At 36.7% G+C, this 12,201-nt stretch overlaps 2 protein-coding genes across 2 annotated transcripts; one reads left to right on the forward strand and one right to left on the reverse strand.

Annotated features, from left to right (window-relative positions):
* The first annotated feature begins 182 nt into the window (after positions 1 to 182).
* Positions 183 to 2,472, forward strand: zgc:162592 (uncharacterized protein LOC561993 homolog). The gene is made up of 2 exons (XM_067493064.1): positions 183 to 972; positions 2,116 to 2,472. Exons 1-2 carry the CDS (start codon positions 183 to 185, stop codon positions 2,409 to 2,411), a joined length of 1,086 nt encoding a protein of 361 aa, XP_067349165.1. The 3' UTR covers positions 2,412 to 2,472.
* Positions 2,473 to 7,480: 5,008 nt separating this feature from the next.
* cyb5b (cytochrome b5 type B) lies at positions 7,481 to 10,968 on the reverse strand. The gene is made up of 5 exons (XM_067496535.1): positions 10,515 to 10,968; positions 9,358 to 9,486; positions 9,177 to 9,200; positions 9,001 to 9,032; positions 7,481 to 8,834 (listed from the first exon to the last, which is right to left on the reverse strand). Exons 1-5 carry the CDS (start codon positions 10,698 to 10,700, stop codon positions 8,738 to 8,740), a joined length of 468 nt encoding a protein of 155 aa, XP_067352636.1. The 5' UTR covers positions 10,701 to 10,968; the 3' UTR covers positions 7,481 to 8,737.
* Positions 10,969 to 12,201: the final 1,233 nt, after the last annotated feature.

Here is a 12,201-nt window from a genome sequence, read left to right on the forward strand (position 1 = left end):
TGCAGCAGCATGAGTCACCGCCCAACACTAATTGCCACAGGTGCGCTTGCTGATTGTTGAGGCAAAAGGTAAAAGGCTGCGGCGCCGCTTTCTATCATGTAAACCCCAATTTTTTTTTTATCAATCATTTGCTAACCTGAGGTGGTTTTGCCTCATGCCACTGTGAAGGAAAAATGTGCACAATGCTCAACTTCACTTCTGGCGACTCCAACTTGTCAAGTGTTGACCCTCACGGTCTGCAGGGGCTGACTCACAGGTCCATCAAAGTAAGCATAATAATCGTTTTGGGCGTGATGATCACTTTGGGGAATATTGCAGTCCTTCTGGTTATTACATCCTCCGTGGCTGGTTGGTCAAGGAACTCTCGGTACTTTCTCCTCTCTCTCACTGCTGCAGACTCTGCATTTGGACTGCTGGTCATGCCCTTGAATCTCTGGGTGAGTCTGTTAAAGGACTACACTGAGGGGCCAGATGCATTTTGTCATGTCGTGGCCTTTTGCAATGCCACAGTTTACTCCACCTGCATGTACACACTGGCCACGATAAGCCTGGAGAGGTACATAGCAGTGTTTTACCCGCTGCAGTACTCCTCTCTGATGACAAGGAAAAGGACACTGCTCCTCATTGCCTTCGCCTGGTGCTTCCCTCCCTTTTTACTATCGCCAATATCATTTCCTGATGGCATTATCGAGGTTCATTTTTCTACTGCATCACTGGTCTGCAATCCATCCTACTCTACAAACGTGGCATACTCTCTTAGCCTGACCTGTGTTATATTTTTCCCTTGCTCCATCATCATGACATACGCAAACCTGAGAGTTTGGTGCGCTGCTAAGAGACAGAGACTGAAATTGCGTAAATACCACTATGCGCGCCGCAACAGACACAATGTGGCATCCAGAGTGCTGGTGCCCGTGATGGCAGCCTACTACACCTGCTGGACACCCTGCATGGCAGCTATGATCTACAATGGTAAGCAGTGTCCAGATGGGGATAAAAAGAGTGCTTTGAGACACGGAAGGGCCTTAATTTGAAGCTGAACACAATTGTATTAGAAAAAGTACTAATAACTGCAAATTATGATCCAACAGAAATCAAAATACTTTGAATACAAAGAAATCATTATTCAGTCAAAAGGCTTCAAATTAATGCGAACCGAATTGTGTGGGTTGCTCCTCCTGCGTATCTTATTTACCTGTAGCACAGTGAAGTCAACTAGACAGTAGTGAAGTGAATGTGTCCTGTTTTTGCAACACATTTGTTATGTAGCAAGCTGTACAATACAGGGTAGTTTATCGTTTTCAAAATAAAGCTAATTTAATTTGACCTAGTGGATCTTACAATCACTGAAGAGGAACATTATGCAGTGGATAGGTACATGTAGAAAATTACAAAGGTTCAATCTGTTTGGATCACATGTTTTGAAATCTAAGGGAAAAGTAAGGCAAAGTTAAAACTACAGTCATTTCTATGCTTAAGTCTGGTTTTAAAGGTAGCAAAGGAGTCCAAAGAAGATATTTGCATATTTAGGATTAACTCTTAACAAATGTACATTTGACCTATTTCCCCATCTACAAATTCATACATCAATTTCAGCTGCGACTGTACTGAGAAAAATAGCTGTCAAAGTTATTTTTATAATTCTGGGCATGAATATACTGATTCAAAGCCAGTTTTATGACTCAGACCTATTTTTTTTTTTTTTTTTTGGTGACTTTTTCTCATTTACCCCAACCATGTGCTGTCTTGGAGTAATCAAGACTGAAAGTGGAGTCACAGCCGAATATTTTTAGAAGTGAAGACCTTTTTCCAAAGAGGGCTGTAATTCATCTGATATGGATAAAAAATCCCTGCAAAATGAAGTCTCTGACAGTCTTAACTTAAACTTCAAAGCCTGCTGCTATCTGAATGTGATTGCTTCCACTCCACCAATCTATCTGTTAATTTTGTACTTTAAGATCTAGAGCATAATGGCTTTGTTGCTTCCTTGTTATGTTGACATTACATTTTACATCTATCATAGTTTTATAAATACATCAGTTTATCTAGACTTTTTATTTGAGGGGGGGGACAGATATTTGACTTACCTCATTCCCCCTGTTTTCTGCCCCACAGCAGTCTCTGGTAGAAGCCTACCAGAGTGGATTGAGTTTGTGGTGGTATGGCTGCCAACCTCCAATGGTTTTCTCAACTGCATCTTCTACTTCTGGATAAACCGAAGCTTCCGCAGGAAATTCCACCTCGTCCTTCAGAGATTGGCTCTGGCCCTCTGCCCCAAACTGGCCGACAGCATTGGGTGCTGCAGCACCTCGAACACACAGCTTGTGTCAGTAATTGTGGATAACAACAACATTGTCCATGAACGTTCTGCCAGTGTATCGTCCACCTGCACCCTGTTGTCCATGGCTTAGGACTCGACATCTGAGGAGCACGATTGGCACGGTAAAGGATGTGGTCACTTACCTCTTTATTGTTGTTATAGTTTCTTGCTGGGCTGGTCAACTGAAGGCAGGTTATTCCTATATCTCTACCAAAAGTTAAGGCTAAGAAATGAAGTAATTGGTCGTATAGGTTACAGTGCAAATGGGGCCAATACTGAGGTGAAGATGGTTTTATCAATGTTCAGTGTAAAAGCAAGCTCAATTTAAAACTTATTTGGAGTTTTTGTTTTACTCATATCCACAGTGTTGCCACTGTTTGGTTTACTGCCAGAAGTAATGTCTTAACCTCCTTTTTAGTTGTTTTATAGTTAGCCATCCACCTTGTCTTTGCCCCAGAAATGCCTACCAGTATTCTGCATACAGCTATAATCAGTGTTTTAAAAGTGTCTGAAAATATAGACTTGGCTCAACATGTTTCAATTCAAACATCTGAGGTTCATCGAATAACTCATCACAAGAAACTGATATTTAGACGTCGGTTCAAATGAGACATTTGTGAATTAAAAGCAATATTGATTACAAGCATTTTGATGGACTTGATCTAACTCCTAAATGTAGACTGCGCATTGAAGACCTTGGCATATAACAGCTGGGAGAGTTAAATTTCAAGTCACAACATTTCAGTGTGCACAGAGGAAAGTAATTAAGCCGTTACTCTGTAGAAAGGTCACCATATTTGTGCTGGCAAGAGATAACTTGGGTAACTTCTGAGCCTGCATTTATTTTAGGACCATATGCCCTGATCTTTCCCACAGTATCTTACAATATGAATTATGTTTGGCACTGAGCATGTCATGTTTGTCTCAAAACAGTTTAGTGTCATGGTGATGGTTGAAGTTAGATTCAAAGTTAATCAAGTGTAACTTTTCCACAAAAACATTCAACAGAAGCTGAATTTAAAACCTTTTAATGCAAGTAATTTTAGCATCCGGGTTTCTGCTTGGTGCCACGATCATTGAGGGTTGCATATGGTCAAATGGTGGCCCACAAACTTGTAGAAAGTATGAAAATAAAAATGTGCTTAGCATCATATAAAATCTCTAAATTGCGAGAACAATAATTGACTCAATGAGGTCCTTTTTGTATGTGTACATTTTGTTATATTTGTAAATAACTAATATAAAAAATAACATTTAATGTATTGGTTTATGGGTGATCTTTGAAATAAAGCATTATGCCTTTGAATTGTCTCCTTATAGTCTAAAATTTATATTTACAAATATTAAGACATTAAGTTTTTAAGTCAAAGTGAGAACTGTTTAATAATATCTTATTTTTTTTGTTGCTGCTTGTGCATGTTTACTGCATAAAACATAAATGAAGAACTAAGTTGATCTCTCAAAGGAAAAGTGAAGAGCTGCCCAGCATTGTCAGGCAAAGTTCAGTGTGGTTTGTATGTAGGATGCTCTATCAAAACTAGGAGCCAGGTCTAAAGTAGAACTGCACAGCCCTCTGTAAAGAAATTAAATTCCATTAGAACAAAGAATTCCAATTGAGTTGAATTATTTCCTAATGTATAGTTGTAATACAAACTTAATATTCTATATTAATGACACCTAAGAGATTCAATGGCAAACTTAATTTGATGTTTCATCTCTCGTAGGTGGTGATGTACAAAATCCCAAAAGACTATTGTGTTGTATAGGTCATTAAAAATGTTGTGTTTTTTAGTTTATTTTTTAAGGTTGTTGGGCATTTTATCAAGGGGAGGAACATTTTCCCAGGAGTCACTTTTGTCTCAAGTGTAACTCCTGAAAGTGAAACTCTATCAGTACATTCGTCTAAAAACAAACGTTTGGTTTGTCACTTATTTTGTAATGTTTGCATTCAGTGTTGTCTATCTGATGATGTCTTATGCTGAATAATTTGAATTGGATTATGCTAATTACAACCTACCAGTGGCATGTTAGATAACAGACTGAGCCACAGGAGCTGGAGAAAATAATCAGAAGATGAGAATCTAATGGATGTTCTTGTTTTCAACACAGGAGGAAGAGCAATATGTAAATATATATGAGGGAGAAAACTTGTCTGTGAAGCAACTACAAGTAGTTTAACAATGAACAAGCTTAGAAACAATAACAGGTGCATTTCCATAATGCATGTTAAATAATGTGAGGACTATTGGTTTGAAAGTGCAAATAAGTATGCAGTTTTAATATGAAGCGAAGGCAATGTAAAGTATTCAAGTACAAACAACTCTTTATCATCATTTGTAATGCAACTGAAACATTTGGGGTATTTTAACATATATTTATGTTTTAAGACGCAAAGACCCAGGCCCAGAAACATGACTTCCCAGGAAAGAGATTCAGACTTTATTTAATGAGTGAGTTTGATGCTGTCATGGGTCCAAGTCCTTGAGAAAAACTTAAGGTTGGGAATGTTTTTATTGAGAGGTGAGGGTTTTCAGTGAACCTCTTAGCCAGCTGTCAAAACTGCAACATCCACTTGGGATTCACTCTGCAGACAGAAAAATTGACATTGGTTCTGCGGATGCGGGTGTGTCTCTGCTATTGTTGTGTCCCTACGTGCCTGCAAACAAAGGAATTTGATTTTAATGTCCTTCTACGTAAAACAAATACTGAATACGCACTCCACGAGTAAACGACCTTTTCAAGTAACTCGAACCACTAGTCAGGGATCAGGTTTATACCTGCAGCATCCCTGAGTGTTTTTCCAGCCGTTTGAGATTTTTTGCAGAGTAGCTCTCCCAGGACACTGGAGTGTTGTGCATTAGCAGCCTCAGCTCTCCTTGAGGTAGAAATGACAAGCAGTCCAGTCATGGGGAATGAGGTTTATCTGAAGGCTTCGTATTCCCACAGATACAATATGCTGTCTCATAAGAGTTTATTATTCTGTCTGGTCATAATTGCCTCCACAACTTCAGTTCTGACATGGCACTGAAATTGTTAATGGCTTTAATGCACTTTTGGTCAAAACCTGAGATAAAGGTATCTTTTCAAACAGTTTTACTTGCTATGTACAGTTATTGCAAACTAATGCAGATTTCTTTGAGACATAGACCTGACTTTATATTTCATTACACACATTTTTTTTTTTTTAATCACACTAACATTGTTGCAGGTTGTTGTTTGTCATCATTGCATAATATCTCTCCCAGCACATGTGACAGCATTGTGTGTATTGCTGTCCCATGCCCATAAACACCTGGTGGTAAATACTGCTGAATTCTGTGATTCGTACAGAAGTCAGATGGTTTATGTTAGCAGCATTTACTGTGTAGTATATTTCCCTTTTTTCTGGTAGAAACAACTGACATGCTGAAATAACATCTTGGGGTTGTATTGCCACCTTGTGTTTAAAATATATACCTCATGGCAGAAAGGACATCATATCATAACCTGCTATTAAAAAAGCTTTTTTTCTCCCTGCATTATTCTGTGTTTTTACATATTTATTGGTTGCTAGAATTGGGGGGAGATTGACAAAGGTGACGTCATTTTCTGACCAATTTAAATGATCTATTCTACTTAAACAATTCAATCAGTTCATGTATCCGTGTATCCAGCTGTTGATATGTTCCAACTGATTAAAAGGATGAATCAATGGGTTTTGATTTGTTCTTTCTTTGGTTTTCTGGTCATGGGCACTCTGCACTATAAGGGCTCTTGTGGATGTTGCAGATGGAAAGGCTCTAATTTCAATCACTGCTTCCTGCTCTTCTCCACAGGAAAAGTAGCTGAGAGGAGCAAGCATATGCAGGACTCGAGTATTATTCATTTTGTGCTGGTGTGGCACTATGAAATGGTTACCTAAGAAAAACAAATCAGTGTGAGTGCATATCCACATTATCACATACCTCAATGCATGCTTTAAACACTTTTGTTTTATACATTTTACTTAAATAATATGAGGATTGCTCAATTATTTCACCCCAGCGTGTAGCAGTATTAACATTTGTGTTTTTTATGGCATTTTTAAAAGAGCTCATGGCCTCTGGTCATCAGAGTATGACTGATATCTAATCTCAGCTATTGTAGCCAAGACCAGGATCACAGAGAGGAATTAAATTTTGAGCTGTTGATAATTTCATATCTTTATTCCTTTTAAATGAGCATAGTACTGCCATGACAGTATTTTATATTCATGAATATTTATGGAGAACTACATAATAGTGGATTTTCTTTTAGTGCAGGGAATTTCTCCTTTTGTTACAGTGGTGACCACATAGTTTCTGGGCTTGTAACTTAAGAAAAGCAATTCCATTCATTGCACCCATCTTCACTCATGACAAAGTGTTGAGTGTGAGTGGAGCTTTCTGGGCTGCCTCCATTTAAGGTGTAAGTTGATGCAGGCCTCCAGACTGCTCTGTACCTGCAGCTGTTGCATCAACTCCCTGAGCCTCTGTTTGGGTCACTTTGTAGTTTATTACTGTTGGGGTCATTCAGCAGTTTACAAAGGTCAAACGTTTCTCTTTTGTGAGCCTGCTGGACAACTATTTGTAACAATATGGGTATATCAAGAGCATATGATTTCTATGTTTAACTAGTCATTTAACAACTACCTGCCACATTTAATAAATATATTTGTGAGCAAAGGAACTAGTTTTAAAGCATGCACCAGAAAGTATGCTACACTCATGAGCTCAATCTGACTAAAACTGTTTGCATGAATAAGAATTTATTAGTCACAGTAAACTGCTGCTTGTTAACCTATTGATAAAAATTGCATGTAAGAAATGTATTCTTTCAGATGATGTGTTTATTTAGGACTTACTGTATTTGTAAAGGACTTTTGAGACCTTTCTCTTTCAAAATTCTATCTTTTGCACTAAAGATTACACTATTTTATGGCCCTGTTAACAATGGTTTATCATCAAAGCCTGTTTTTATGCAAAATACACTGTTGGCTACAAACGTAGAATGAATTTCATAAACCTTGTTAGCTAAACATTGTTTAATTTGGTAATCTTCACTGCATATTGCTATGAACATCTGTATAAATAAAACAACACCCAGTACGTATTTAAAATCACAGTAGATATTAGCATAGTATACAAATAACCTACTACTCACTATTTTGAAACACTAACTTTATTCAGTGACTTTTAAAAACAAGAAATAGCAGTTGAAATGCAAAACGTGGCAAACCTTTAAAGTCAGCCATCTCAATTTGGACATCGGCAAGTTATATTGTAGTCACATGGAAAAATAGCAGCAAGTCATATTTCAAAACACCAAAACTTTGATAACGGACAGATGAAACAGAGATTTTAAATTGTCATGGTCTTTTTAAAGTTGCTTTCAATACTAATGTGAAATCAAATGCTTAACTGAATATTCAATTAACTGAGAGCTTTAAAAAATGCCATGCTAAGCTTACCTTAAAACCACATTTAAAACAAAATGGTTGCCTGTGCCACTTACCCAAAACACGAAAAGAAGCAAAGATGCAAAAATCATAAGCTAAATAACAAATAGCATAGTGAGGGAAAAACACATTTACATGCTAATTTTAAAATGTTGTTTTCTTACACACTACATTTATCTTGATCTATGGATAAGGTATGTGAAAATTTAAATTCATTCCTGATAACAGAAGCGTAGAAAAGGACAAGTCAGAACACAATCTACCCTAAATAATTACGAACAGAAAATAATTAACCACTATTTTCAATTAGGAATAGATACAAAGACTTTTTGCTGCATTTACATAACTGGAAAGAATATGATTTATAACCAATGCAAAAAAAAAAAAAAAAAAAAAAAAAGGCATTGCTTCACTCTAGAACTGTGCAGAAATGAGTGTATGGAACAATGTGTACTTTGCTGGGACATGGTGGTTTACATTTACCAATTTTTAATAACTAAATAAAGGCATTGGGCGTTATAATTTAACTAGAATGGTCAGTGAACCTAATGTCCTGATTCCATCACCATTCTGCAGACTAGCATCTTCTTCAATATTTACATTTTTTCAGTGCAATGATGGTTTGTGTTTATCAGGCTGTTAACAAAATCCTTCTCTGAGAGGTCTAATGGGTGATGAACATCCGGTAACTAAACTAGGCCAAATGCATATGAAAGTTTAAGTTAAAGACGTTATTTATAATTATGACAACAGGTATAATGACAGAGACATATAAAGAAAGTCTCTGTCCAACTGTGTATTTGGTGTGCTCTGTGTAGACGGACAAGGACAAAAGTACATTATCAAACTGCTTTTCTTGCTGCAGACACTTGGAATTGTGTGCATTGAGTGTAAGGAGGTTTTGGTCAAACATTTCAAGGCCTCCATTTAAAAAATATTAGATAAAAGCAGGATGCCATCACTCAAGAGGACTTGTGTTCAAACATGTAGTAGCGATACAGGATACCAACAGCAGCTGCAACAACAACAGGGATTAACCATGTGGTGGTCCAGGTGTGGCTGAAAAATAAAGAAAATATTAAATGGCATTTTTTTTTAGCCAGAGCAATAAAAAAATGACAAATCAATTTAGAAAGGCAAAAATAGGGTGAACAACAAACTATAGTGATCAATGTTATTTTGCAGTTATGGAGCCTAAGAGACAGTGTTCATCACGATAGCTAACCTGGATTCTCCCGAAGTTGTGTCTTGTATCTCCTGTAGCAGGAAAAATAAATAAAGATAAACATTTTTTGCAGAGTAAGATTTTGTCACAAACCCAAAATGCCTGTTAATTTTAAGCCGGTAACATTTTGCTTGCATATAAACAAGGTCAGTTAAAAAAGAGACAATGTAGCTTACCTTTGCGTCATTTTTTCTGTCATTCTATAAAGAGAAATCAATAAATTATTATACCCAAACTGATGATGGCTGACAGAATCAACACTCAAACAAGCTGAGAATACACATTAAGATGTCTGGTTTAAATGATTAATTACCATTTTTGATTAGGGTACATTTAAGTTACGTTTTTTCTTCTTACCACGTGAAGCTCCCCAATGTAATACTGCTGGAGCATCTCTCTAGCATCTGTAGAGTGACCCACATCCTCAAAGCTTTCTGTGGCATCTCCACCTGCCTGCTCCAACAAAACCTCCTCACCTCCTGGATGCTAAAATTACAGAATAAGTTAACAGTTAGAGTTGAGCTGGATAATTTCTTTCCGCACAGTTAACTTCTATGCAGGGTAAAGCTACTATATGCACATTAGGGTAGTTTTAGCAGAGGATTTAAATTCTGTTCCACCTAGGCCTTCATGTCCCTGCTTATCCCTGCTTTGCTGCAGACTCTGCTCCATTCTACCATGCTCCACCCACTGCTTTCGCTACTCATCATTATGAAATTACAACAAATGAGAAAGATCTAAACCATACTGATCAAAAAGTAATTGATAATCTATTTAATTGATTTCCATTTTAAGTTTGGAATAAAGCTAAATACTGTACCTTTAAAGTAGCAATAGTTATGAAATCACAATCTGTGTTACTTAATATATAAACTTTAAATAAGATATAAATAACATCTTTTCACTCCTGACTAAAGAAACTTACTTTATAAATGACAACTTTAGTTAAATTTTGTTCATTATATATTAATCTAAAATATTGATCATTTTAAGCTTTGCTAAATGTTTACCTAAAACATTTAAAAGGGAAAATTTTAACTTTTTACTCAGCTGCTCAACTTCACCGGTTTCAACTCTGCTCCACGTTTGTGATACTGTGCCTGACTAAACTGTTATGTAACAAGACATATCAATGTAAACGTAGCAAAACTGTAAAGTTAGGCAACAACTTAACTGGCTCAGTTGTTAGCTAATCTAAATTAAACGCTCAAAGTTTCACGGATTTGCTGTTGAGGGACGTCAGCGAAATCTCGCTTGTTGTAGTTTAACTAGTTACCGGGGTTTCACTCAGGATCACAGACAACTGTATGAGTTGCGCCTGATAGACTCCCAGCGTAACGCTGCATGAACACGTTGGCATTAGTTAACGTCAAATACATAACAATCGCTTTGTGGTTCCAGGAAGTAGACGTACACAGAAACGAGCAACCTAAGGCTTAACCTAGAAAGACTTAAAATTATGAAAGTGTTGATGCCTAAATAGTTTCTATCATCTGGCACAAAGTGTTTCTTACCTCTTCAAGGAAGCTTGTGATGTCATATACTTTATCGTGGATGATAAGCCATGTGTCATTGCTCAAATTATGTAATCGTATTTCCTCGAAGGTGTAATATTTTACCGCACCTTCTACCGTGTCGCCGTTTTCCTCAGCATTGGTGTTATTAGCAGATCCATTGTCTTTATTAATTTCCTCGCCCATTCTATCGTTAAATGCGAATGGTCTGTTAGCGATTGCGCTGCTAGCTAAGGTTAGCGTCTGTTAGCAAGATATGAATAGAACGCTCGCTTCTACTGGATGACTTTCTAAACTATTTGAATAAGTAAAAAAAATGCTCAAATAATTTCAAAAAACGCAATAGTGAAGAGATTATAAACACCATTCAAATGCTGAACAGTGCACTGTTACAAAATAAGAAAAAACACCCCCAACCCGGCTCATAATCAGACATGTGAAACAGACCAATGACGTGCATGTTATTTCGCCATCACGCGCAAACACCGATTGACCAATAAAACGGTGGCTGTCGGAGGGATGACCAATCAAAATCGACCACTTGATAATCATGAGACCATCTGATTCACTAAGGTGGTCAACTGTGCGCTAACGGTGCGCATACACGTTTTTGTTTGTTTTTTTTTTTTTACATCAGCGTAACTGGCAATGCCCTTTCTGTGCTGATAGGGGCCCTTAGGGCATAAGGATGCTGCTGATAACATGATGCTGAAAGATTTATCTGCGAGAGAGGTTCACCGTGTACTTTGCGATCATCACATGACACATGACATGTATTTTAACATCTGATTTCACGCTCAGTTCGTCACATTTAAGAATACAACATCAGATAAACTTTAGGGGATAGTGTATTCAGACACGCTCTAATAAGCTTTTTTTAATAAGAATATTGGTGCAATTACAGCAATGAACACTTTCAGACCTTGAAACCGGGGAATCTGGCGTAAAAGCTGTGCAAGTCAACACATGACAAATGATCCGCTTATCACAGGATAAGCCGAAAGGACAAAAACAAGCAAACAAACAAAAAATTGGGATATATATATATATATATATATATATATATATATATATATATATATATATATATTTGTATGTGTGCTAGCTAAGGTGTGTGTGTGTGTGTGTGTGTGTGTGTATATATACATACATACACATATGTGTGTGTATATATATATATATATATAACACATACATATATGTATGTATGTATATATACACATATATAATACATACATATGTATATATCTATATATATACGTGTATATATGTATGTGTGTATATATATACGTATGTTTTTGGTGTCTAGCTACTTCGGCATACTTTTAGCTAGAAACAACGTTCAAACTTAAAAACGTTCAGCTTATAAGGACATTATTGCTTGTTTACAGCTCTTTTGATATAATTTATAATTTTCAAAATCGTTTCAAAATCGACTTTTTAAAATTAAACTTTTGTGACGTCATCGATGGCATAATCCATCGCATCGCACAATTGACTTTGAAGTTTATAGTTTTTGCTTTGATGTTTGCCTAACCAATATATAAGCCATTTTTTCAACAGTTCAGCTGTTTTCAGCTTTGCTTGGAAAATCCTTTCAGTGCCGAAGCATTTACTGTCCATTTTCTCTCATTAAATGCGTTTTCCAGTTTTACATGATGTACTCTTTCAAATGTTAGCTTTTAAT

This window comes from Channa argus, chromosome 2, assembly GCF_033026475.1.
Source record: "Channa argus isolate prfri chromosome 2, Channa argus male v1.0, whole genome shotgun sequence".
Taxonomy (NCBI): Eukaryota; Metazoa; Chordata; class Actinopteri; order Anabantiformes; family Channidae; genus Channa; species Channa argus.

Coding starts and splice junctions, on each gene's coding strand:
- zgc:162592 (XM_067493064.1), top strand. CDS start 183: ATGCTCAACTTCACTTCTGGCGACTCCAACTTGTCAAGTGTTGACCCT. Junction 973..2,115: donor GGCAGCTATGATCTACAATG/GTAAGCAGTGTC, acceptor TCTGCCCCACAG/CAGTCTCTGGTAGAAGCCTA.
- cyb5b (XM_067496535.1), bottom strand. CDS start 10,700: ATGGGCGAGGAAATTAATAAAGACAATGGATCTGCTAATAACACCAAT. Junction 9,487..10,514: donor TCACAAGCTTCCTTGAAGAG/GTAAGAAACACT, acceptor CTGTAATTTTAG/CATCCAGGAGGTGAGGAGGT. Junction 8,835..9,000: donor ACAACTTCGGGAGAATCCAG/GTTAGCTATCGT, acceptor TTTATTTTTCAG/CCACACCTGGACCACCACAT.